General features: G+C 39.9%; 2 protein-coding genes across 5 annotated transcripts; both read left to right on the top strand.

The window, feature by feature from the left end:
* The first annotated feature begins 299 nt into the window (after positions 1 to 299).
* Positions 300 to 5,946, top strand: hyal2a (hyaluronidase 2a). Its single transcript, XM_051414538.1, has 4 exons — positions 300 to 820; positions 1,561 to 2,533; positions 3,103 to 3,192; positions 4,591 to 5,946. The coding sequence occupies exons 2-4, from the start codon at positions 1,604 to 1,606 to the stop codon at positions 4,984 to 4,986; spliced, it is 1,416 nt and encodes a 471-aa protein (XP_051270498.1). The 5' UTR covers positions 300 to 820; positions 1,561 to 1,603; the 3' UTR covers positions 4,987 to 5,946.
* A 1,061-nt stretch (positions 5,947 to 7,007) lies between these two features.
* Positions 7,008 to 10,580, top strand: hyal1 (hyaluronidase 1). Of its 4 annotated transcripts, none has more exons than XM_051414541.1 (5): positions 7,008 to 7,110; positions 7,318 to 7,361; positions 7,451 to 8,361; positions 8,455 to 8,544; positions 9,988 to 10,580. In XM_051414541.1, exons 3-5 carry the CDS (start codon positions 7,453 to 7,455, stop codon positions 10,312 to 10,314), a joined length of 1,326 nt encoding a protein of 441 aa, XP_051270501.1. In that variant the 5' UTR covers positions 7,008 to 7,110; positions 7,318 to 7,361; positions 7,451 to 7,452; the 3' UTR covers positions 10,315 to 10,580. The 4 variants fall into 4 exon arrangements, with proteins under 4 accessions (XP_051270501.1, XP_051270502.1, XP_051270504.1 ...); XM_051414542.1 differs by having other exon boundaries at positions 7,019 to 7,119; XM_051414543.1 differs by having other exon boundaries at positions 7,094 to 7,110; positions 7,199 to 7,361.
* Positions 10,581 to 27,887: the final 17,307 nt, after the last annotated feature.

Raw genomic sequence — 27,887 nt, 5'->3', positions numbered from 1 at the left:
GTTAATAAATGTATAAAACTAAAGATGGTGTTTTTTTATGTTATTAAAGTTATATAGAAACACTTAACATTTAAAGCAAGTTTCCAGGTGTTTCAAGGATCAAATAAACAATTAAAAATAAAGTTTTCACACGATATCTCAACGCCACAGTACTTTATAATCTATATATCTGATTGTAACGCAGCTGAAAGGTCACAGGAACACAGTGGTCATTTGTGGGCATGATCTTATTTTTAGGGATGTGGCACACTGGCCCGCCATGACCTCCTGTGCGTCTTCACACTGCTGCTTTACAGTGTATCTGTTTCACCAACCTTCTCGGACGGATTCATTCGGCGCCGTGTGTCGGCACACTTTAAAAAACCACCCACGAAAAAACACGATTAAATCAACTGCTGCGTGGACTCCTCTTACACCTGAAGTCATGTGCAGGTTTAAGGTGGAGGAAGACGTCGCTGTAGCGTATTTAACACGCTGACTGAGTTGTTTGGATGTCCGGTTGGTTTCGCCGATCCCCCCCTCTTTCTCAGGCTGAATGGAACATCCTGAAAGTAGTTTGGCTCTCGGAGCAGGAGAGTAGCCTCTGACAACATCGCAGGGGGTAGCTTCATTTCTCTTCCCCTTTTACCGACCGCGGGCAGCCCCGAGAGCGGAGGTTAGAGGACGAGTACTGGCTACCCAACCCCGTCGTCTTTTTCTTGCTCAAAAGCAATGTTCATTTTGATTTCCTCCAATTTGTTTTGAGGGGAAGCACAAGCGCGTCTTGAAGTAGCTTCTGGGTCTTTTTTTTTGGGAATGCTTCCTCAGTCTGCCAGTAAAGGTAAGTTCGTTCAGCTGCACTGAGACTGATGGGATTGGGACTTTTCTGTTACTTGTTGCTCATTCATTTTGTTTTTATTTAATTGAATTGTCAGTTTTTTTTGGTTAACTATAGTTTATTATCTGCACATATAACCAAGGGGAGATGATTTTTGTAAGTAAGAGACACAAACTAACATTTATCTAGGCTGTGCTTTATAGCTTTCAGCCTGAAAGAAAATGTCACTGTATATTCAGGCTGTGAATTTAAAAGCATTACTGATAACTATTGATTATTATACTGGGAATTGTCACCAGGAAAGTAAACAAAAAACCAAATTGAACAAATTTAACTTGTTGCTTGTGAGTTGTAGAGTGGAGAGTGACAGGCATTTTCTCAGTTCACACTTGAAGGCATATAAGTGTTCACATAACTAAAGATACTTTTTAAATTTATTTATTTATTGAATATAAATAAATAATAAGTTTGTCTTTAGTCATGTGAACACTTTCAACAGAACACGTGAACAATAAAGACAGGAAAACAACTAGAATTTGTTGTTTATTATCTACACACCTTCTTAGTTTGCAGTTGCAGAATTGATTATCTCTACATTGTGCACAACAAACCTGCACTGACTTAGAGAATTACTATAATTTGTAATAAACATACTTTTGAATAACTAAATGAATGACCCGTGACTGCCACTTATTTGAAAAGTAAAAAACAACTAAAATTTCAATCCCTTCTGTGGCTTGTAGAGCAGAGAGTGACAGTCCTGTCTGTCAATTCACATCTGAAGACATGTTGTACTGGACTCTGCCTGACTGGAAACTACTGCTGCTGACTGTACTTCTGTGGGACCGCCTCTGTGCTTTGGGGCTGAAACCCACGAGATGGCCACTGTATTCCCAAAAGCCTCTGCTCCTGGCTTGGAATGCCCCGACTGAGGACTGTGCCCCGCGGCACGGTATTCGCTTTCCGCTGGACAATTTCCAGATCGTGGCTTCACCCAATGAGGGATTTGTCAGACAGAACCTCACCATTTTCTATAAGGACCGTTTGGGCTGTTACCCCTACTTCGAGCCAGACGAGACGCCGGTGAACAAGGGGCTGCCGCAGTTGGCCAGTCTCACAAAGCACCTGGAGAAGATGCCGGAGGGAGTTTGGAAGTATATACGGGAACCGGGTGCCAAGGGTCTGGCAGTTATTGACTGGGAGGAGTGGCGCCCACTCTGGGTACGTAACTGGGAAACCAAAGATGTTTACCGCAGACATTCTCTTGAGTTGGTGCATCAGAAGAACCCAACATGGCCTCCGGAGCAGGTGAGAAAAGTGGCCCAGCAGGAGTATGAGATGTCTGCCAGGAAGTTCATGCTCGAGACGCTGAAGTACGCCAAGAACCTGAGGCCCAACCAGCTGTGGGGTTTCTACCTGTTCCCCGACTGCTACAATCACGACTACAGGCGCACTCTGGAGAACTACACGGGCCGCTGTCCAGATGTGGAGGTGGCCCGCAATGAGCAGCTGAAGTGGTTGTGGACTGAGAGCACGGCCCTCTTCCCCTCCATCTACATGGGCACTGTGCTGCGTTCGTCGGCATCCGGACGGCAGTTTGTCCGGAACCGAGTGAAGGAGGGGATGCGTTTGGCATCATCAGGCGACGGGTTGGCACGTCCTGTCTTTGTGTACACCCGACCCACTTACGCCAACTCCCTGGAACAGCTGACAGAGGTGACGCTCTAACTTTAGAAAACACTGCCGGCCCTGAATTTGGTTTCTCTCCCTGAAACGTTCTTTTTCCTGCTTCCTGCCTTTTACAATTCTGGTGAAGGTTAAAACAACTAATGTGTTGCTGTGCGGTGTGGGGTCATGTATGATAACGTACAGTTCGGAAGCAGAAGATATGGACTCTCAGTCACTGTGTAGCTCTAACATTCAGCACTATCCCTCTCTTTCTCTCTCTGATCAGCGCATGCAGCATGGAGCTATAGCTTTTCCTTATCGGCAGCCACAGTCCTTTCCTGTTCTGTAGCAGACAGACACCCCAATACCTCTCATTTGTGTGGAGTGGGCAGGATGGGTGTTGGTTGAAAATCTCGCTAACACCCTATAGACTGTTTCCTTGTGGGAGAATGAGCAGATAAGAGCTGCTGCTCTACTTCACCTACAGTAGCTTGTGCCCCACTAACATTTTGACCCTCTTATAGTGACACTCAACTGTGTATTTTTCCTGTGTTTTGCCTGTAAGTCTGAGCAGGTTTAAATGTGATATGGTTAAAGTGCTGCATCATCTTTTACAGACCGACCTCGTCTCCACCATCGGGGAGAGTGTGGCTTTGGGAGCAGCGGGAATCATCTTGTGGGGAGATGCCGCCTATGCAAGCAGCAAAGTAAGCATCAGCACACTAATTACGGAACAAACACATTAATCACTCAACTTACACGTTTGACGTTAAAGTTGTGACCTGCTGCTCTCGTCTGTCATGTGTGCATCATTTGATAACTAACAACTGTACCTCGGGGCTGCAGCTCGCAGTTAGTGGCTTCAGTCACATGGACATTTTAAGATACACAGGAGGTGTTTGTGTGTTTTTTGGAGTCATATTTAGGCTGCTCACATCGTATTTTGGACAATACAGATAAACGCTCGTTTTGATGGATTTGCATTTGCCAGAATGAACATGGCCTATACTTCAGTCTTTATAAAGCTGGATTGTGGTATAAAAATCTCATTAGAATAATAATAACATCCACAGCAAATACAGTTGTTATAAATACTTAAGATGGACAGACATTCATTGGTGATACATCTCTTTATTCCACTTTCTAAATGCCAAAATGTGCAGCAATGATTCATTATCAGTCATTTGAAACAGAATGACGGTCATTTATATGAATATAGGAATTGTAGAATATGAAATTCCACAGTATTTTTCCTGTTATTGGATTAATCAGCTCATCCTACCCTGTTGTGAACGTGGTGCCATGTAGATGAATTGCTCTTCAGGATCCTTTTTATTCATGAATGTAGTTCTAGTGAAGACGGAATTAACACAGTTTCACGTCCCATTTCCTAAAAATTTAATGGGGACAAAGGTTCACTTTTTTTTTGGAAATGCCTCAAGTACATCATAACAATATTTATTATTGATACAGGCTTGATATTACCAGTGGTGGTCTGTACCCATGTACATACACTCAAGAGAATCTGACACATTCTTACAGAATAGTTGATTAAAAGTCCAGTCAACTTCTATGCATTAATCTATCAGAAACAACAATCCAATAATATAATAATATATTGATAACAAAACCATTTTGCACAGTGACTACTTTCACATTTGATAATTAAACATACTACAAGGAGTTTTTAACCGGTTATGAAACGGTCTCAGTTTAATACTGATGCCTCTATAGGACCTACAATCTTTATAATGCCATCAGTGAGAAAGTTGTCTGTTTTAATTATTTGTAAGGCCACAAAGTCAGATTTGGTCAGATTCCCATTGAAATCAGTGAAACAAGGCAGTAGAAACACTCCAGCTGTTGTCCACAGCCTCCAGAATCATCACAAAATCATCACATTATATATTTATAAAGTGGTATTACTTATTTACTTACTTACTACTTTCACCCACTTCTTCCACTACTGAATATTAACAGAAAGCTGGTGTGGTTTCCTTTTTTAAAGTACATTAAGTCACAACCCTGAACCTCACACACACAGTGTTAAAGGCCCACACTGCAGACTTCACTTAGGTTTCTTTTTTCTTTTTTTGTCTCTCCAGAACAGCTGCTCTGACCTGGACGTGTATCTGCGGGGTCCGCTGGGTAAATACCTCCTCAACGTCTCCACGGCAGCAGAGCTATGCAGCCAGACCTTGTGTGCTTCTCACGGCCGCTGTCTGCGCAAAAATCCAGACAGCGATGTTTACTTGCATCTGAACCCCCTCACCCACAGCATCACCCGTGGGAGCGGCAAGCAGGCGGTCGTCGGCGAGCTCGGCGAAGCGGAGAAGATGACTTTTCAAACAGAGTTTCAGTGCCAGTGCTACAGCGGCTATCAGGGAGAGGGCTGCGATCAGGCAGGGGTACGATCTCAAGCCACCAGTCCATCAGTGCAGCAATGTGTGATCTCACTGATGATCTCTCTGCTCCTCTGCTACCACGCAGAAATACTGTAGACACAGCTGCAATTTAGGTCTAAACACACCAAGTTGTTAATTTTGAGGAATGAGGAGTGTCGTTTGTTTTCTTTTAATTGCTGTAAATGGATGACACAAAGTGAAATGTTATAAGAAACACTGTGGAAATTGCAAAGATATATTTGTTTAAAACTTTTTAACCTATTTTTAAACATCGTAGGGCTCGCTGGAAATTACCTTGTTTACATTTTGCGCTCAGTTTCCTCTCAGTCACTGTTTCCCAAAGTGTACAGTTCCATGTTTCTCATAGAGAGAAAGCCTTTTCGGGGTGGAAATGTGATGAATGAGTTGACGTTTGTCAGGAGCCGTGTGGTGAAAGTGGAATTGATGCACTTAAATCTGATAATAGCACAATGTATCCGAAGTGCCTGATCTTTTCTCAACATGACCTCTCTGGATCTAGTTACAGTATTACTATTTATTTGAATGTATTGTTAGGTGTTTCATATGATATTTTCCTATTTCTATCTCCAAAACATGACTACTAGTTTTCTCTTAAACACTACACTATTATTCAGTTCATGCTAAAAAAAAAGTAACAGCCCATTCTGTATTTCAGCAGCTAGACGAGAAGCACAAACAGTGTATAAAAAAAAAAAAAATGTCACTTTGTATGTGTAAAGGAATTTATCTCTTATGACGGAGGGTCCCACACAAGCATAAAGGCTTGGCAGCGTTGTCATATCTGGGACTCTAATAGATCTTGTGGGTCTACGTTTGTGTTAAATGACATGAGGTGTCCTTCAGAATTGGGTTGGCATTGCACTGTGCTTCACTTGTATTGCTGATCTTATTCTCCTCGGCTGAGCCTCAATAAATTCAGCTGCGTAAAGTCATCAAGTTTTTCATCACAGTATGTTCCACAGTTTCACTCATGTGCCTTTCTTTATGTTTTTTGCAGATTTGACTTTTGTCTTAGTAAATAAACTTCTTTGTTGAGGTCTGTGTGTAATTTACAGAACACGATGGGATGGACACCAAAATTAACTTGAGATTTGGTTATCAGATATAATATATAATATAATATAATAATACAGGTATGCAGTGGTGTAGTAGTGCCTGGAGGAGCGGGTATACTCTTAATTTATACCCCCAAATTTTTTTTAAAGCTGCCTGTCCAGGAACAGGAATAAACCCCCTGTGTTATAAGCAGTGGCATGTAAGACTCCTCTTGCATATTTAACTCACCCAAAAATGGTTTTATTTGCAGTATTAGTAGTATTTAAGGATCATAATGAAATTAACAAAAGCCACAAAAGAGGTGCACCGGCCACAGACAGGAGCGACAACTACATAATCATGCATTTGAGTGAAGCCTTCCTTACTTCTTACTCAATGACTTGGAAAAATAAATTCAGCTTGCAGAACACGACTGAATGATACACATCAGAGATGCTCATCAGATTTAGAAGTTGGTATACTCAATGCAACCTGAGTGTGTATACCTGTGTATACCTGCGTACTACTCCACTGCAGGTGTGGTTGTGCTGTTTGCAGTCAATAAACGTTAAGCCTCCGGGGGAGAAACATGTCATCATTGGCCACTTCGGGGAAGTGAAGCCAGCTGGTTCTCAGGGAGGGACTCAGCTTTGCAGGCTGCTGCCTCATACCCCCCTCCCCATGTAATTGTAGGGTGCTGTTAAGCCAAGAGTTATTTTTACGGCTTTTAAGAGTTGAGCAAGGCATACATTTCAATTTGGAGGAGGAAGAGTTCATTATGGCTTTTAGAGTAGAACTATATTGCCTTTCCAGGTCAAGTCTCTTGAGTTAACTGTTTACCTTCAAATATTGATTGACTTTTTCTCTGTTGAGGACAGACTCAGTGATGGGATGAGGTTTTAACTTGCCTGTGACTTTAAATCTGTCTGCTCCCTAAAAATGATTTGCATGTCTCTTACGATTGGTTGTTAGAGGTTCTGTGCACACTTCTGATTGGCTGTTAGAAAGTATTTGCACACTCACGATTGGTTGTTAGGAATCCCAGAAGCACTTCTTTTTTTTGTACCATCCCCTTTTCATGCATGTGTCATGCAGATCATGAGACTGCTGTTTCCCTGCACGTCAAGACCGCAAAGCCCCAACCAAAACCCAGTTGTTAAATAGGTAAGATAGGTAAGGTACTGTTTCTGATTGTAAATTAATTTGTACTTCATTTAACACAAGATTACATTATAGTCTTACTTGATTCCAGTTTAGCTTCAGCACACCAACATTTGTGGTTGTAGTGAAAATGATGCTGAATTAATGGACAAAAAAGAAGAAGCTGAAATTCTTGGTGCTGAAAATCTAAAAAACACCTTTTTCTATCAGTTCTGCTCTTTGAGATTCCTGTTGCCTCACAACTTTAAAAGCAGGTTTGTGTGCACATAACAATTTTGCAATATCTTCTCAAGATTTCGCAACACAGTTCAATGATGTCAGCTCGTTGTCTGTTTCTTTGCAGGGATGAGTTCCTTTCATCCTGAAGTGCTGCTTTTCTTAAAACTGATCAGCCTTGTTTCAGGGCTGCAGTTCGCACCATCACCTTTCTCACAGGTGCCTTTCCTCACAGTGTGGAACGCCCCTACCGCCAGCTGCCTCTCTGAATATGGCGTGGACCTCGACCTGGGCATATTCAGCATCGTCCAGAACCAGAACCAAACTTTTATGGGTGACAACATAACCATCTTTTACGCTGAAAAGCTCGGTCTGTATCCCAGGTACTCCAGCCAAAGAGAGGCTATTAATGGAGGGGTGCCACAAAACGCCAGTCTTGATGAACACCTCAGGGTGGCCTCTGACAATATACGCACCTGTATCCCTGACAGGGATTTCCAGGGCCTGGCTGTGGTGGACTGGGAGAGCTGGAGACCTGTATGGGAGAGAAACTGGGACAGTAAGCAGGTGTACTGGGAGGGGTCAAAATCCCTGGTGAGGTCCAGACATCCAGACTGGAGCCCTGCGCAGGTAGATGCTGCAGCGCCTCTGGAGTTTGAGGAGGCTGGGAGGAAATTCATGGAGGAGACACTGAAACTGGGGCGGGAGGAACGACCAAATGGGCTGTGGGGTTATTATGGTTTCCCCAACTGCTACAACTACTACAGCGACAAAAGCGCTAACTACACAGGGGAGTGTCCCGCTGTAGAGAAGAAGAGAAACGACGAGCTGTTGTGGTTGTGGAACGTCTCCTCTGCTCTTTATCCTGACATCTACCTCAGCCTCAACCTGCGAGACCTCGGCAGAGAGGTGCTCCTCTACAGTCACCACCGCATCCTGGAGGCCATGAGAGCAGGAGCTCAGGTGACTCCATCAACACCCCCTGTGTTCCCATATGCTCGCATCGTCTACACATACACGTTAGATTTCCTCTCTCAGGCAAGTAGCAGATGTTTCTAACTCCAGGCCCTTGTGGGGTTGTTGTGATTTGTCTGAATATTCTGCTCACGTCTTGTTTTTCTCCTCCTGCAGGAGCACCTGGTCTACACCATCGGAGAGAGTGCTGCTTTAGGATCTGCAGGGGTGGTGCTTTGGGGTGACCATGCCTTCTCCAAATCTAAGGTACAGTAAGTGATCTGTTACCATGCTCCCAGGATAAACATAATCTGATCTTCACTTTTCGGTTGTGATACTGAAACCACACTTTGATACCAGCTGACACGATCGGTGTTAATGGTCGTTTGTATTTCTCTTGAAAATCTCTTTATCAAGCAAGATAATAAAGAAAAAAAAGATGATGGTTATGTTTTGTTTACTTATGTTTATCACTGTGTCTATGGTGATTCATCAGTCACATGACTGATTAATGGACTGTAAAGGAAACCGGAAGCAGACCCGGAGGCGAGAAAGAGAGATAGGGCCAAAAGGAAAACATAAAGCGTGGAGATGAGCTGTGTGCGACGTGTTTTAATTTTGATGGACTTGAATTGAAGCTCACACTGGTCTGCAGCTCACTGTGTGTGCGTTCTTAAAGTCAGACAATTTAAAAAGAAGTTTGAGGACAGCAACTTGTGCCCTTCAGTGAACTTTGTTGTAGCAATAAGTTTAACAGTTTTACTTCCTTCCTCAGAGGTTTTTTTAATTGTTATGAAATCTTCTCAAAGTATGTTGTTACTTTCCTGTTCTTTAGTTCATGTCTTAAATCATTTGACATTATTCTACATCTCTTTAAACAAGGTTCAATGTTCAGGGTAGTTTTCTTTATTATTATACAACACAGGGTTGTAGAATGAGATTAAGTTGTAGCTCATTTTATGGTGCTCACAAAAAACTAAACGTTATTCAAAAAGCATGTACAGAAGATGGGTGAGTGAATAATAAGTTAAAGAAATAAAACTATTTTACATGGTGGAGTGCGGAGGATGTATTAAGGAGTCTCTCAGTCTGGTGGTATGGCAGCAGGGTGAACCGGCTGTGGTTGGTACTGTCCTTTAGTATCCTTTGGACTTTGATCAGTTTAGTTCCTCTGTAAATGCTTCTTTAAGTTTCTTTAGGAAATAGTCATTTCTGAGCTTTCTTAACCAGGGTGGAGGTGTGAGACGACCGTGACACGTTCTCTGCTCCACTGATGACAACCGGGGTGTGTGTGTGTTTGCCTCTTTCCTAAATTCAACAATCAGCTCCTTTTTTTTTGCTGACCTTGAGCGGTTGGTTGTTTTTTCCGTTTTCTCTGCAAGATTGTTAATTTCCTCCCGATATAAAGTCTCATCGTTGTTTGAAATCCGGCTGATGATTCGCAAACTTCACAACAGAGTGGTCTCCATGTCGGGGGTGTACTATGTAAACAGGAGGGTCCTGAGCACCTAGCACTGAAACATATAGTTTCATTTAAAAAGGCTAAATTATTTCCTAAAACATGCTGTGATGTAAGTCGCATTGTATCTCGCCTGCTTGGTCATCAGCTGTTGTTTTTACCAAATGAGTAATCACCAGTATTCCACTTCAGCATGAGCACAGAGCAGATATATAAAAGCTGTGATTCTCTTATGTCTTTCCTGCTTTTAGGCTACTTGTGATGCTGTTAAATCCTACATCGACGAGACTCTGGGCTTTTATCTGGTGAACGTAACGTCAGCGGCCACCCTTTGCAGCCAGACCTTGTGTTCCTCTCAGGGAAGATGCCAGAGGAAGAACCTGAACTCGAGGGCCTACCTCCACCTCGACCCGGCCGCGTGGAGGGTGTTGTCCGAGAGGAAACCAGAGGGGGGGAAGAACTACAGAGTGTTGGGACAGTTGAGAACACATGAGGTGACACTCATGAAGTCTGAGTTTCAGTGCAAGTGTTACCAAGGGTGGGGAGGTGAGAGCTGCTCCAAACAGATTCCGAGATAAAATACTTGAGGGAGGTAATACAATGATGGCGTGGGTCTAATCAACAGCGGTAAAGTCTGTAAAACGTGTGAAAATGAACCCCTCCAGAGGCAGTCCGGGGCGAGTTCGGCCCAGTTATCTGCTTGAGTGAATGTGGTCTCCTGTGAATGGAAATTTCAAAATCTTTGACCGGTGTGTTTTGTTAATTAATTGCATTTGTAATTTCTTTTTTGTATTTACATGTGAGATAATGGTGCAGTTTTAAATTAAATACCAATTTAACAATGTGTGCAGACTAATCTTCTACATTCCAGTGAGGTGTTTTTAATGAATAAAGTTGAGTTTAATGATGAATCTTTTTACCATTTGAGTTCCAGAAATCAGCCTTAAAATGTCAATGAGAATACGCTCAATACCTCCACTCAAAATGTTTTCAGTGTGCAGAATCATCGTGTTTCACATTCATCGAAGTTTCTCCGTGCTCACCTTAAATCTGAGTTTAACACTTGTATGTACGAGGTGATTTCGGGACATCAGAACTACTCTGGATGCTAATCGCTGAATTAGGATAATCAATTTAAATTAATTTAAGATTTAATTTTAAGTAGTTGATTTATCTTTTTTGTGGAAAAATCATATGAACCACAAATTATTTTAAGTATTTTTCTGTCTTAAAACAAGTATGAAGGGTGACCAAAATGTTAATTGTAATTGGGATTTTAGAAATTCTGAATGTACATTACCTTTTTTTCATTATTGCTTGTTTGTGTATTGCATTCACTTGAAATATATATATATATATATTATATATATATATATATATATATTTTTTTTTTTATTTATATATATTAATATATATATATTTTTTTTTTTTTTTTTTTTTTTTTAATAATGTTTAATGTTTTTCTGAGTAATTCTTTTCCTGTTTATCGGAGTACGTTTTTTTTTTCTGAATTATCGGATACTTCGAACTCCCACGAGAACCTCCAACCTGTGAGTGACTCCCATGGACCTATGGTGACTCCTGCCCGCACATACATGCCCCATCTTCAACTATCTATGATAATACCATCTGTATGACTTAAAGACAGGACTATCTCCCAGTGTCTTAAACCCAGATCAAAGTAATACTTGATTGAACTAAACAAGCCGGTCATGTTTGTTTCCGTTAAATCGAGCTCTCAATAAAGGAATGAATGAGTCTATTGTTTCAAATGCTTTTTAAACTCAGAAAAAAAAATTTATCCGAAAAACAGAAAAAAATAATTATTCAGAAAATCAGAAAATAATTACTCATAATACATATTATGGAGTGGTATTGCTACTTTTATCAATGTAAAGGACCTGAAAACCCTTTTCCACTACTGTCTGTAAGGGATCTATTGTAATAACGTTTGTTTAGGACTTCAGTCAAATATTTGTGTGAAGGTTTTCGGCCACCAGGTGATGCTGTGGGACAGCTAACTAGAGGAAAGGCATCAAGGTCAGAGCTTTGAGTGTCAGTAATCACAAGAGGAGTCAGATAACTGTAGAGGGAAAAAAACATATTTGACTGTTGATGTCAGATTCTGATAACTATATACCCCAACTCAACTATACGGCAGCTGAAGTGTTCATGATGAATTAAACCCACTATAGCACAGAACCAAGAGAGCATAAGGTGACCTTGATTGATTTCTAAGTGGCGTGTACAATGTTTTCTTATCTGATACCCACTGCTGCTCCAAACTGGTGTCGTTGATAGTAATTTCCCTCCTCTGTCCCTCCGAGGATCTGCAGACTGGAAGAACAGACTCCCACAAGGCCCCGCTGTTTCCTACTTCCGGCTTTATCATTACAGGCTGGATTGTGAGGAAATGAAGAGGAGATAGGCGCTTTTTCTTTTTTTTAAAAAAAAAGGCTGTGGAGAGATATCTGCTGCCTGTGTGCTTTTTAAAAAATATTTTGGTCTGTGGAGTTGATTGTGCCGCTTCTTGAACCAGACAAACTGCTCAATTGGCTTTCAAAGGCAGAGGACAAAATTTAATGTCTATCCTAAAACACTATTTACTAGTAGTTACTTGATAATGGCAGGAAAAACAAGGACAAGACTCTCATACTGACTGACATTCAATGCTGCTTGTCAGTCTGTTCATTGTTATTATTTTCTTCGCCTTGGCAGCCTAAACTCCTCTCCCTCTGTCCATATACAGAGAAGGAATTACCGTATAATAATGCTGTGTTGTTTTTAATAGGCTTGGGTTTATTAAACTTTTGTTTGCAATATAAAAAATCATATTCAATGTGCAATGCTGAACTTTTCCCCCTGTGTTTGCAAAATTTACACCACAAACATTCAAAAGAGAAACTTGCCATTTCACCACAGCAGGAGACCTCAGATGTCTTATTTTATATAACAAGATGAACTGTATACATTGCGAGGAGCCTTTTTTTAAGAATCATATCACAAAAGTCATGACTGTACATGAAGAGAAGCCATTCTGATCTGTTTATCTGGTTTGAGTGGTCCTCTCTCTTTTTCTCCTCTGTCAGGTCTGGCAGGCCCTCTATTTCTCTATCCTCTCATCTCTGCATTTCTTCATTTTGGCGTCTCGCTCTGTCACCCCTCCATGGTCACGTCTCCCCTTTCCCTGCTGCTCGGTCTGGAGATCGTCTCGCTTGCTCTTGGTTTAATAACTGTTTTGTCACGCTCTGTGTCTTTGTCCTTCAGAGGAGTCGACTCTCTGATCAGGTTTCTTAAAGATCTGATGCGCACTTGTTTGCATGATTTATGTGCGTATATGTCACCAAAGCCACGGTGGCGTGCACTGATCAGGCTATTAAATGCAGGATACTCCCCCTTAAAGGTGTGACTTAAAGAAATAGTTTGACATTTTGGGAAATACCCTTATTTTCTCTCCCACATCAGAAGGTTAGGGTTAGGGTGGAATCTGCTGGGTTTTGTACAGATTAAACAAACAATATAACCTGTTCATTTGTGAGCCAAGTTAGTGGTTCCTCCCTGTTTCCAGTCTTTGTCCCTAAATGTTGAACTATTCCTTTAAAGTTCCCTCCACTCAAAAATATATTTTTCTTCTTGTTCCAACTGTTGAATGTTTGCTCTTCACTGTGCAGAATGATGTATGTTCAGAGTTTGACACCAGAAGGATGTTTTCACATTCATCTGGTCCAATTTATACAAGTGTGAAATAGAAACATGAAGACACTGATAATTTACATCACAGTGAAGTAGGAGACATCTTGTGTCCAGCAGGAAAACATTATAAATAAACAACATTTGCATATTCATAGATTTATAGATATAATTTTTAATTAGCTAGAAGCAGTAGATGACTTTTTAAGGATTTTAATGTGGAAATTATACTTTTTCTTTTGCAGAAAAAACATTTCACACATTATTGGTCCAAGCAGACTATTTGCATATATGTCTTTATACATGTCTTTTTAATAAAAACAGGATGTCAGCTCAGTAAAAAAAAACACCATTTAATTTATATGCATTTCTCAAATGCTGAACAGCACCTATTGAATGAGCAAGAATTATATCCCACTATTTCACACTAAAAGCAACTGATTGTGGGCGAGTGGGCTGTAAAAACTGATGGAAAGGGGCCCTTGAATCATCTTTTTATGACATCTCCATGTAAGTAAATGAAATCAGAGCAGGGAGTCGGAGACATGAAATGAAAAGGCAGAAAGGCGGAGTGTGAGAGAGGTCACAGTGTCCTATTTCTTATGAGATGGAGCTCCGATATCTCTGCACTTAGAGGCTGTTTGTCGACTGGCAGAATCACCGCCAGTGGCAGCAAAATCACATCCCGCAGTAGTGCAGTCGCATGGCTGGATGCAGTGAAGCTGACGGTGATCGGTTTATTTGTACATAAATCAATGTAAAGAATAAAGATTGTAGCGATGTGCAGAAAAAATCTGATCATAATGTGTCTTTTATGTCTGTGTGTGTGAAGCATAATATGTGTATGTTATTGCTGTTGAGGATTTGCTTTCTCTGCTGTATGCCTCCTGATGAGAGGTGACCTGACAGACTCTCCCATGTGACTTACTCTGAGACGGTCAAACCCCCCCCTCTGCAAGACCCCATCAGAGCTCAGAGAATACCATTTAAGAGCAAAAGGAAACTCACATTCACACACTTACACTATACAAAGGTGGCTCCTGCCAAAGTCACACAATAACTGTGTGTGTGTGTGTGTGTGTGTGTGCCCGGGAGCCATTCAGGTGGAAAATTACACTGCCCAATCAATCGCTAATAGAAAGTCTTTCCTCTGGTAGTGGCCAATCAAAAGCTCACATTGTTGCTCCCAGTGCTTGTCGTTGTCATGTTGATCCTGATAAAATGTAATTATTCTCTGTTTTCATGGACACATATTGATGACATTGGGCAGTGAGGGATGATGATAATAAATAAATGCAAGCTAATAAGAAAATAACTAAGGAAATGGAAAGAGAATAAGCGTTTTCTTTTCTCAACCCCCTGACGCCCTTTCAGTTTGTAATTAATTCAAATATGATTTTTTTTCTGCAAGCATATAATCCATTTCAGCATTTTTCTCATTCATTTTATAGGATTTGATCTTGGCTCATTTGAATAAACATTTTGCTCCATATTAGTCTGGGTAATGAAGTGGATCTCAGAAGAAAAAATGCTTTTGTTATGAGAGTGGAGACTAAGAGCTGTGGCACTAAGGAGTGTCACACTGGTCACCTCAGCAGGGAAATTGCTGGTTGGAAACCAGATTCAATCTAATACATAATACCAATAATGATTTGTAATTTTTTTGACAAAAGTGTGAATGTCAAGAGTGATGAGCAGGGTGATAGGAAATGGGGTCTTAGATACAAAGCACCATTGATCACAGTCTGCGTGTTGGATCATAGAATAGAAGTCTTGTCAAACAATCTTAGAGTTTGTCTTGTGCTTGTTGAGGTCAGTAACACTATTGAGCATTTATAACTCACTATAATGTCGCTGTAAGAAGATATGTGCATGTGTTTGTCAACACCTATTACTCCTTTTGTGGGCACCCATAAGTGGAGGCTGCTATAGAAACAGATGAGCAACAAAGTGGCGAAACACAGTCGTAATAATATAAAACATGTCTTTGTAGGAGAAGTTATAGCTGTTGACAAATGCTGTACATTAATAAACACTTTAAAATGTCAATATAACAACTATAACAACTATGTTATAGCGTGATATAAACAATGTATTTGAGATGAGCTGGAAGACCCCATAACCTCATGGACAGCATGTTCATGAAAGGGATTAATGAGTAAAGTTCAGGTATTCATATACTTGTGTGTGACATTATTTGTATTATTGGTCCTCAAAAGTCATATCAAGTCAATATCAAAGTTACTGTTTAATTCATTTAGCACAAACACACACACACACACACACACACACACACACACACACACAACACACACACAAAAGAAGAGACAGTGAGAAAATTGATGTTTTTGTAGTATTTCCGTGTGAGTGAAATGAAATTTGAGCTCAGATGAAGCTGAAAAAAGAACAAACTCACCGGTCTAGACACTGTAATCTCTCTCTCTCTCTCTCTTTTTTTTTTTAGATTTTGTGCTGAAGTGATTGACTTCTTATAATTTTTCCGATTTCACTTTTGAAGACTCAACTTGCCATGCATCTTTATAAACGCTCAGTATAAGAAATAAAAAATAAGAAATAAACTTTTCTCTGCAGCGGAAAAAGAAGCACAGATGTCAGTTTCGTAGATGCTTTCACTTCTTTATAACATTATATGTATGAATAAGGTCGACAAAGTGGTTCAACAGTCATTTCCTGCCTCTGGAAAGTGCTCTGGTCTCTGATGATCCCGGCACAAGCGTCGGAACCTAAAATACATAAAGGCATAGCAGGATTTAATGGGATTCATGACTCCTATTTCACTATCTTAATCGACTGTCTGTTCTTCCTGTTTTGATTTACCCACTTTTATTATAAACAACTTGAGTATGGAGCCCATGCACACACACACACACACACACACACACACAGAGAGAGAGAGAGAGAAAAGCATGCACTTATATGAATTCAAGATTAGTCCGCTGGAATCAGGGATTGCTGGGTCTCAACACAAATGTCATGGTGAGTCGTAACCTTTACTGGAGCACGTTATCTGCTCTGATAGCGGGGCCAGGGCTGGGACGGGGACCGACGCGATGCGATTGGATTTGAAAGGTCCCCATCCAAGTCAATGCCCACCGGCTATCTTGCCTCCACAGTTCAGCAACACCAGCACTGTAGGGCACATAGCAAAGTTTCAAGGATCTGATCTGTCCCGCTGTATCTGCATCTTCCCTGCCCTCAATTAATCAGCTGTGGCTGGAGAGTAGGAGCGGGGTCACTCTGCGTTGGAGAGGATGTAAGATGTGAAGAAACGTGACACAGAATGGGATCGTAATGAAAGAAATGGACATATCTCAGCTGCTCTTTCTTTAAATGGTAGGAGAGTAGGATATGGGAGAGACTGTGGAGGGAAGAGACGGATGCGGTAGGCGGTGTTAGAGGCAGATGTGTTTGCAGAAGTGCTGACATGTGTATCTGTCACTACAGGTCATGAGTTATGAAACTGACAATGCCAGCTCCTTGCTTAAACCACAGAGATCACTGGATGTCCTTGATGTCAGCTTGGATAGATAAATGGAGATCTGCATTACATAAACAATGATGCATGGTTTTTTAAAGGCAGCTGCAGGATGTTTTCTTCCATCTGGAAAAGGAAGTATTCTGATTTTTTACTTGAGTAAAAACAGCAATACTACAGTGTAGAAAATAATCTGTCACAAGTAAAGGTTTTACATTTAAAATCTTATCTAATGGTTACAAAATAGAGCACCAGCATCTCAGACCAAAATAATGGGACAGAAATCAAATAAAACTCTTTGTTAGTCTTTCCAACAATCACCAACAGTGGTTTGTTCGAAATAAACCCTTAATTCAATGAGTTAGATGCAAAAGTATTTGTGCAAAGGGATGCTATGTCTGCAATGTAAGCTAACGTTAACCTCTGTGGACAAATGCACCATTAAAGTTTGTCCACTAAAAGTTCTTATTTTTGCCACTAACAGGATCCAATTGTTTTTCTAAGTTTCTGAAAACCGAAAGGATCCCTACATAGATAAACCTATTGTTTAACCAGAAAGTAATATAAAGTGATATTGCTATCGCTCGCCATACTCCAGAGAGACGCCATTACTCTACTATATCTTTACATAGCAAATAGGGGTTTGCAACTATATTAATGTTTTAAATGTCATATATATATAACCTTCACATAATAACGATAGTGTCAGAATATACTTAAACTACCAAAAGTAAAAGTACTCATCATCATCATTTCAATTTGCAAGTAACTAAAGTTGGTAATGTAGTAAAACACACATAGTATTTTACTTGAGTAAATCCTGCTTAGTTACATTCCACCACTGTTTCATCTTACGCCCATCTTCATTTTCTTGGTCAGATTGATAATAACAGTTAAAGTAAGAAAAACAGAAGAATTGCAAAATAAAATCTTCTGTTATCTACATTAACTTTACTGTCCCTAAAGGAGGATTTGTCTTGCAGCCAGGTGAACCACAGAACACACAGAGTCTTAAACATAAAACATATAATAACAAGAATAAGAGTCAACAGCCACATTAGCAGCCCTTTGAGGCTGTACTTCGGCACAGCAGTGCTTTGAGTGAAATACTCAAGATTTTATGGCAATCCATTCAATAGTTGTTGAGATATTTCAGTCTGGCCCAAAGTGGTGGATTTCCATCCCTATAGCCTCGTCACTAGTATGGCTACAATACATTATGTCTAAACCTCTCACATAAGCCCACATAAAACAATGTACATCAGGTGATAACGCATAAAACCTGGAGCTCATGCAGCTGACTCATGTTTGATAGCACAAGAGATGAAAGACTTTCCCACCCAGTTAGACCTTTGGCTTTCTAAATTTCCATCCAGCAGAAAGAGGCTCAACCCCTTCACACAGAGGATGGCGAGGGCACTCTTAAATGACTAAATCCTTTTAAATAGCTTTTTTGCCGAATATGTGAGACAGATCAGGTAGTTTATGTCACAGGTTGTCCTAAAAAAAATCAAATTGCACACGATAACAAGAGCTCACACAGAAACACCCTTTTCTTGAAATATTTTTGAGCGCTTTATACTTTTAATTATATAGATTAAATATGTATTTTACTACCTTTGGAAAGTCAAGAATATAGAGAAACCTACAGTTGTTTGAGAGGATATCACATTTAAATTTGTTTTGAATTTCCTTGAATCTTATATGTCAGACCTTTGTGAAAACTTCCTCATGAAGACTGGTTGTCAAGGAGTATTTAAATGGGAAAAGAAAAAGACAGGATGCCATATTTAACTTGTTACAGTGCCTGAATGTGTTCAAATGAGCTGCTTTGCTGAATCAATTTCAATACAAGGAACCTTATGTTTTACTTGAGTATTGTTCAAGTGAAGTAACGTTATTGCAGGGATATTCTAGTCCTCCGTCCATCTCTGGCAAAGGTGTTCACAGTATGTGAGTCATTAAAGTCCAGGTTAGCATTTATGTTCACAGCAGGGGGCAGTAGTGAATAGAGTTTCCACTGAGGCACACTGTGACTAAGTCTATACCAAGATGCCCATTTTCTTTGAGTATTTCAAGCTCCTAAGTCTGTATTTTCTTTTGTGCCTTTTCTATAGGGATATAATTGAGTGTAAAGTGGGCTTATATACAATATATGTGTTAGTATTCTTTAAAAATACAACGAGATACAAGGCTTTGGTCGAAGATGGAAAACAATTCAATATGAAATCTATTTTTTAATCATTATTTATAGATCATAAGACATTCATGTTAAAAGAAATATTAACTGCAGGAATATTTTCCCACAGGAAACTGTGAAATGTCAATTTTAAGAACTATTCTTTCCAAACAGTTTACTTCTGCATGTTTTGTGAGTCCCACACTTATTTTTCATGAATTATACTGAAGTTGAGGATTATAACATCAGGTGGTCTCTCTGCTGTTTTTCATGCTCTTATACCCCCCAGTTTGCATGAATTGCAGCATTCAGTGCTTCAGTGGAGCAGTGTGGCTCCACAGGGTGGCATGCTGTTGTTCTTGGGCGTTGCTAAATGGTGGCTCCCGGGTTGCTCAGCCACCGTCCAAATCCTCCATTTCTGCACCTGTTTCCAAGACAACTGACATTTAAAGGGGCGGCTCCGGTTATTGACTGTTTGCCCTTGACCAGCACTCTGCTTGCACTTGAAAACTGTTTGGTTCAACCTGTGAGTATTTCATTATTTTCCACTGAAGCTTTCAACAAACTCCCTGTCCATTTATGTGGCAGATAGCCAATGCTGCAGAAGAACAAACAACATTAGCTGCAAACTACATGTGCTTTTTGGGTGGAGCAACAGGGTGTAAAAACAACACAGAAGAGGCTCCATTTCTCCTTGTGCATTTTAATTTAAGAAAAGATTCCCACTGAGGATGGATTTGAGTCATACTTTATGCCTAATGTGGGAAATCAGCACAAATGAGACGAGCCAGGCGCCGTAGTTTCAGTTGAGTAACTGAATAACAGGTTTACATAGACACTGGCACCCTACAGTGTAACACCATGCCATCAAATTAAAATTAAACCACATAAGATAAATGTAGAGGAGAATTTTCTCACTCCTCTTCTGATATTCTCCAGTGAAGTTCTCCTTCAATGTTCTTGTATGTTATCAACACAGGGCCTGATGTCTCAATCTGGCAACCCATCGGCTGTTTCCTACTGATGATTATGGTGAATTATTTACTAACAGGTGAAACCAGTCAAGCAAAAATAATGGGATTTCTCACCTCAGAATAGCAGCACAGGTTTTGTGTCTAAGGAAACCTGATATTTTAACCTTAATAGTGGCAGGTAAATAACAGAGAGTTAGAAAACAGTTCAACAGTCCGACCTCAGGAGTAACTTTGATGTACTGGATATTTTCAACATGGATTAAGCAGGGTTGGATCTATGGGGGTGACAGAGGCCATTTAACACATTCATTTAGATTAAATTTAAAAATAACTTGTTAAAAAATTGAAATTAACACATTTAATTAAATGTTCTGTTATGGCCACATTTGAGTGATGTACTTAAGTTTAATGAAAAAGATATGGATATTCTAATCCACTTTTAGGTATTTCTAGTCAATGCTTGACTAATGTTTCACAATAATGTTTTTGAGTTAAAATGTCTGCATTTGGGGACTTTTCCAATCAAATGTTGATATATGTGATTGCTTGCCATTAAATGAACATATATTAAAGGCTCCATGTCACCCTCTGGCCACCCCAGGAATATTTCTCTAGACAGATATTTATAATTCCATTAAATGAAGAGATACTTCAGGAATTTAGTATGGGAAATCTATAAGATTTCTGCACTTACAAAAGTCCTACTTTATAAAAGAATGGTAAACATTGAAGCAGCATAGGATGATTTTTAAGATGGATTTATATTTGTTCAGCGTCAGATTTCACCCATTGATAGAACTAATGCAACAAGCTGTCTGTATTGTTCATCAGGCAGTATTGTGCCTTGTTTCTCATTACTGAATAGGAGCCGACTACCATGCAATTGCTCTGTTTACATTGTTTCATTCACTGCAATAGAGAGTGCAGGCAGAAGGTTGAAGTATTGAGAAAACCCAGATGACATCATGAGGGTTTATTTTCTCAAGCTTGATGAAGCTATATATCTCCATTTTTATTACTTTTCATAAATCACTTCAGGGAATATCAATCAAACTTTTGTTGTTTTGATTAAGAACAGCATTTATCTGTTTTTGCAAATAGATTACTAGTACTCCTTGTGATGATTAGTAAACTAATCTGGATTAGCTCAATCAGTGGACTGCCTCTTAATGAATTTTCTTTTTGTGTTTGTGGATATTTTAGAAATTAGTTTTGTGCTTGTGTCCTGCAATAATGTTTCAGGACCGTCGTTTTGTGTCTAAAACTTTGTTCACTTTAACAGGTTTTTTTTCTTTTCAAAATAATAAATATAACAATAGTTGTAACCTGTTAATTTAAAGTGGACAGTAACTTCATTAAATTCAAGTTCAAGTGTCTCATTTTTTGCATGTATATTTATCAATTAAATGTGTCTCAGTCAGTGAGTAAACGTCACCACTGAGGTAGATTGGATTATATTTCTCTTCAATACTATGCTGATGATACACAGTTTTATTTACCAGTAAAGCTGGTTCAGGAGGAAGAAAATCTATTAATAATTTATTTATTTCATTTCCTGACTTTGACCGTGAAATAAACTTTTATTGGTCCAGCCTGGATTCTATCTAACAGGTATTTTTAACTAAAATTACATCATTTCCATTATTCCTTTTATTTTTCACTCCATCAAGCGAATCAAATACATCGGTTATGCTTTTAAGAAGAACAAAAGGAAGAGGCCCTTTTTAATCTGAGTTCTTTCCATAGAGGCAACGTTGGCTTTAAAAATATTATTAAATAGATTGGATAGATACAGTAGATCGGACCTAATTTATTTTCTGAACTTTTAACTTCCTGTGAAATATCTGCAGGTAAATGTATTTATAATCCCAACTCTGCATTTATTCAAACTTTAATCAGATGATTCAGAGTTATATTTACTTGCTATTACCACATTAACCCAGTAGGTCATTCTATCATGCTTTAAAGAAAAATATCTTGGAGAAAACATTTAGAGTCAGTAGATTATATTGACAACATACTATAATAATGACAGATTAGTGTATCCAAAATTACAGCCATATCATTTGTGCAAACTCATGGTTCTAAAAATTGGAACAGCTTTCTCTAGAGATCCATTCACTGCCGTGGTTCACAGTCAGGGCATCAGGCAGCACACTGCTGTATGGATCTCACTGTAACACACCCAAAATAAACAGAAAGCACCAATTTACTGAGTCATCTCTTAGCTGTTACAGCACTCATTTACAATTTTCCAATTACAGCAAGCAAAAGTTAATTAGACTGCAGACTTACAGCTGTATAGAAATTAGTCCCGGAGTCGTCACAAAGAGATGTTATTGGTTTAGTCAGTTAATTCTGTCTCAAGTCACATCAGTGTGGGAATTGTTGAGTTTAGTGGATGTTTTGTGACTTCCAACTAATGAGGCAGTTACAATGTCAAAACCCAGAATAGCGAGATCAAACAAATAAATAAAGATGACAGAACCAGATCATATAAGCTGCTTTGCTGCATCTATTTACATTTTCATTGGTTTGGTGACGTTGTATCCGAGACGTATCTGGAGGATTTTTTATATTCTGCAAGAGCAAAATTTTCCCCAAGTTTCATGTCATGGGGATCTGACCATTCAAGACGCCCCTTACAAAATGTCATGTGCTGTTACAATGTTCAAATCTCCTTTTGAAGCCATGGGACATGCCTTTAAATGTCATGCATACAACATATTGTCATGTAGAAAAAGTCCCATGTGAAGTTAAGGAAAGACAGCTGAAAGGCAGCAAGAGAGATACAAGACAGATAAATGAAGCAAAGACAGGACACTTGATGCATATTCACTCCAACATAAATCCCCTAATAAGGGCTTTCAAGGTCACCAAGATGAAAAAGCGAAACCATAATCTTGAAGTCCCACTTTTCCCTCTCCCTGACTAACACCACCCTCCCTCCTCATTTCTTTGTTTTTTTTTCCTCTTTCTCTTTCTGTCTCTTTCACTCTCCTCTCCCTGTGTCGTCTCCCTGATCGGGCGGCAGACAGCGTGTAAGTGCTCTAACCCAGAGAAGTCTCCAGGAGCTCTTGTGATTGGCTGTGCTCTGTAGCACAGTTCACAATCGATTAAGGCACGGTGAGCTCCCGTTAACAGCTTTTCTCTGCTTCTCCTGTGGCTTTGATACTGTCACATAGACTCCAACTTCGCCCTTAACCCTTCAACTACTGTCCTCTCACTTTCTCTTTGTCTCTTTCACTTTCTCTCTTTACACTTTTCCTTTCATTTTCAAAGCCCCAGACTCCCTCACTCTATTGCCATTCAAAGACATTTCTTGCAGCTCTCACTCTGGGCTTGTGTTACTCTCCTTTCTCTTTTTTTTTCTTGGAGTTCTTACTCTTAAGTCACTTAGAGCCTCTTCTCCCCTCGCTCACCTTGTCCTGTCATCTTAAATTTCAGTCAGTTTTCTGTCCTCAGGGAGAAAAAGCAAAAGACAGAGAGAAACAGAGATAAAAGAAAGAGAGATGTTCTTTATAGCCATCATGCAAGACGTTGCCAAACATAATGGATGATGTCTTGCATAATATTGGATAACTTAAACCTTTATGCATTGGTTTGCCTGCTTATCTGTGTGCAGGGGTGTCGTAGTTGGGGACTATTGACCACATAGCCCCACAGCCCAGTAACCCCAGGAATTACATCCATTCTGGACCCGCAGTGCAGGAAGTCATGAGCCCTTGATGGAGTAAGGCTAGAGTGACAAGATCCCAACAAACCAAATGTGGGACAATGATAATGTTTGGGACATGTTATCATTGCTGAGAGGTAGTCTACAAATGTTGATGTATTGTCTTAACTTAAAAACATAAACATTTTGGGTGTCTGGTTAGCTCAGTCAGTTGAGCTGATGACCCATATACGTAGTTGCTGCAGCAGCCTGGGTTTGAATCCAACCTGCGGCCCTTTGCTGTGTCTCATCCCCTCTCTCTACCCCCCTTTCTGTCAATCTTCAGCTGTCTCTGTCTGAATATGATTAAACTTTGTACAAACAAACAGAGTAGAGCAGGTTACTTAGGTAACCTGTTTCACATCACAGCTGTTGTTCCCCCCCTGGGAAGTTGAAAAATAACTAAACTAAATAAATGTAACAAAAAACTCTCTGAGAATCGCTTCACCCAGTTATAAGTAGTTTTGTAGTCTTGTTGTAGCTAGTGTTGCACGGTGCACCGATACTTCAAAAGTATCGCGATTCTCAGAAATTAAAAACGTCACGATTCCTAAATTTATTAATATCGATACTTTTAAGAATGACCGCATTCTAGATTTGTAAGAGAAGTATTTCATGTTGGTGTGTGCAACACATGCTTCCAGTGCCTCCCTATGGACGTCTGTGTTTTTTCTCCTCACGCACGCATTAAAGAAGCTGCAGCTGTCATGTAACAAACACTATAATGAGATGGCTGCATGTGCGAGCACAAGTGATACTGTGGCCGCCGGTCCACGACTGGTAGAAGAAGATGACGCAAGGAGTGTAATATGGAAGTACTTTGCCTACCTTGCTGACAGTGAGGGCAAAGCTACCGATAAGTCGAGACCTGTTTGTCGTCAGTGCTACAAACAAATGCAAACAATGGGAGCCAACACTGCGAACCTGTCGAAACACTTGGCCGACAAGCGTGCCGAGTTGTACAAGGAGTTTAAAGACCGACAGGTTAGTATGTGAAAGATAACACGATCACGTTCATGCCCTTAAATAAGTCAAATGAGTAGGCTATGGATATTTTGTGAGAAGTCACTATTTTGCACCACTGTAGTTTGACGAGGCTATCTAGAGAAACAGTAGGCTAACTATGGGCATTATCCTCATGGCTAACCAATAACCTGCCTATGGCTAATTCAACATCTCTGAAAACGCAACTTTCACAGATAATGTTAATAATTTGCAAGCTGCTAAAATAAAGCATACAAAACATCAGCTAAAATGATCTATAGGCTATATGATTATAATCAGAGCATGTGCATGTTTGTCGGTGATTTATTTATATTAGGTTATTACAGCATTTAAAGAGCACAGACCTACACAAAAGAGGTGTATTTGTGAAACGCCTTGTAAGAAATTATGGACTCAAATATAAAGTTAACCATCAAAGAAATCAGATGTTGAAGTACAGGATACATTAGCCCATATTAATCCATATATCACAGCTTAAATAACATTAGGTTAACTCATTATTTCCTATTATTAATTATGGTAATGTTATGGTTAAGTAAATGTTAGCAGTTATCACTACAACCACTGCATATAGAGATGCAAAGTTAGTCACAAGTTATTGTTACTATCACACATAAAATATTTAGGTCCTCAATTCTTGACTTGGTATCGGTATCGAAACAATAATTTTGGTATTGTGACAACACTAGTTGTAGCTGCATTTCCTTTTGTTTGAGGTAGTTTCCATCCTATTCCACCTAAATCTACATAGCTGGTGACTTTGTGGTGAATCTCAATTTTCCCTGTTGGAAGTAGCGTAGCAAAACTGGCTGCAGGTTAACCTGCACTTGATCCACGGGTACACAGTTTGATTGACACCAAAAACAGCCCTGTGATGACAGCCTTCAGTGCTTTCTTTACAGCCACTGGATGAAAGAAAAGCGTACATCCTGTAGCTATTTGACTTTAAAACTATATCCAATCAAAATGCAGGATGTTGTCTTAATATGCGGGACAATGCCTGGTACCTAGTCACCCTAAGCAAAGCAGAAAATAAGGGTGTGGAGGTCGGGGTGGTAGAGTTTGTGTCCCAGCTGTCACAGACATACAATTATTGTTTAACTGTTACTGTTACAATCTTTCCCTGGCAAAAAGTCTTTCAGGATGTAAATAGAACAGAAATGTCTTTATGTTATGCTTTAATGGGAAAAGTATGAAGTCACCTCATGTATTAATTCCACCTTTGTATAAAAAATGGAAGAGATTGTTTAAAAAAGAAAAACTGAAGAGGACCTCCTCTTTGTGTCTTCTGTGAAAGGAATAGCCTTGTGTTTGGGTGTAATTGTATTTGACAACAAGATAAATATCATCAAGAAAATCACCGCCTTTGCTTTCTTTTTCGCCTTGCCAGCAATTAAATCATTACTCTGCTGGAGCCTTTCTGTTCTACCATGTCATCTCCGCCTTCTCGAGATGAAAGAAAAAATAAATGTTTATGTACGAGTAGAAATTCAATTCATACAAAACTGCGACCCAAAATGTGAATTTCCAGCTTTAAGTGAGGCTGCTCATGTAGCAGCTAGCAGTGGAAGACACCATTGCCTGAAGAAAATTATGTGTTTTTTTCCCCATGGTTTTTATTGTCAAAAGGCAGTGAACCATTCTCTCAGAAACACAAAAGATGTGCAGCGAGAGAGGCCAATGGCTCGATCTACCCAGACAGTGTTCTTTTCTTCTCCCTTTTTTCTATTTTCTCTATTGTGGCTCACAGAAAAAGCTTTAAGTGGCATTTAACTCTTCTACTTGCTGCAGACATGGCCTACAGCAGCTCAACTCTGCTATTTTCTGCATGTATAGGTGAACATACCTGTATCGCAGGTTTCTGTTCTGTTCTTTTCTTGAGCAATTCTGTTCTACGGATTAATTTTTCTTGGTAACTCATTTCTATGATAAAATATTCAAAACTGAAGGTTCACTAGCTTTTTCTGGAGCCTTTAAACAAAATCTTTGGTCTTTTCCTGCAAATGGATCTGGCTCAGGTGTCCAAACTTTGCTTAAATAATGTTTAAATAATGAAGTGGTCACACATCAGATGGAAGTCCAAATAGAAAAGTGATGATCTGACTGTCTCCTGACATTAGTCTGGTGTTTTGTTGAACCAACCTCCTCCCTTGGCAGATAACGCATGTTACTTTTGGTTATTTGCCAAACAATTGGCATCGGATTTGGTGGTTACTACAGCATTAGATGGTTTGCCTCTGATTGGCTGCCAGAAATGCCCTCGCTGTATCCTTTCCTCAACCTTCTAAGAGTTGTACCCCATAGTCATTGCCACCCTTCTTTGGGTGCACAAGTGGTCCAAGAAATCATTCAATCATTCAATATCAGTTCATCCCGTAATTTATCATCCATGCTGCCCACATTCCGGGTTACAAAAACTCTATCTCCTGTTTCTTGAATTAGAGAATCAAAACCTTGGCAGCAGATTCGGATCCTCATCTGACTCCGGTACCTCAGTTTTTAGCCACCATCCTCAGCTGAACCCCACATCCACAGCCACTCAACTCACTCAGTCCAATGAAGTTAACTTTGGGGGATGATGAGACTGTAAGCTTATCAAGATGTGCCCCCACAGTGAGTTTGGAACCGCGGGTTCCTAGCCGCTCCAGCCACATTATTACAATGCTCATCCTATCCTTCACCAATCCTCTCTCCAATCCGAATAAACTACTTGTGATATTGCTGCCAGTCTTTGTTAATGGAATCAAGTTATTATAACTAAGGTTCAGGAACAAGACCATGCCTCACTCACTAATCCTATCACCTGTGCCTTGCTAATTCAACCACCTGTGCTTCTCTAATTTAATCACCTGTGCATACCTATATAGCTGTGTCTAACTCCTCTCTGGTGTTTGTCTTTCTCACGGTCCAGTTTTTCTTTGTCCCCTCTCAGTGATTGACATTGTGGCCTCACAGCAAGAAGGTCCCAGGCCTGAACCTCAGTCATCACACTGCCCTCCCATGTGGAGTTCACATGTCCTCATCGTGTTTGCATGGGTCTCCGCTGGGTGCTCCAGTTCTGGGTGAACCCTTGGAAAATCTCACCACGAGGT

The sequence above is a fragment of the Dicentrarchus labrax genome, unplaced genomic scaffold (assembly GCF_905237075.1).
Source record: "Dicentrarchus labrax unplaced genomic scaffold, dlabrax2021, whole genome shotgun sequence".
In the NCBI taxonomy this organism is placed as follows: Eukaryota; Metazoa; Chordata; class Actinopteri; family Moronidae; genus Dicentrarchus; species Dicentrarchus labrax.
This window is presented reverse-complemented; position numbering and strand designations above follow the sequence as displayed.

Coding starts and splice junctions, on each gene's coding strand:
- hyal2a (XM_051414538.1), top strand. CDS start 1,604: ATGTTGTACTGGACTCTGCCTGACTGGAAACTACTGCTGCTGACTGTA. Junction 2,534..3,102: donor CCCTGGAACAGCTGACAGAG/GTGACGCTCTAA, acceptor CATCTTTTACAG/ACCGACCTCGTCTCCACCAT. Junction 3,193..4,590: donor CCGCCTATGCAAGCAGCAAA/GTAAGCATCAGC, acceptor TTGTCTCTCCAG/AACAGCTGCTCTGACCTGGA.
- hyal1 (XM_051414541.1), top strand. CDS start 7,453: ATGAGTTCCTTTCATCCTGAAGTGCTGCTTTTCTTAAAACTGATCAGC. Junction 8,362..8,454: donor CGTTAGATTTCCTCTCTCAG/GCAAGTAGCAGA, acceptor CTCCTCCTGCAG/GAGCACCTGGTCTACACCAT. Junction 8,545..9,987: donor ATGCCTTCTCCAAATCTAAG/GTACAGTAAGTG, acceptor TCCTGCTTTTAG/GCTACTTGTGATGCTGTTAA.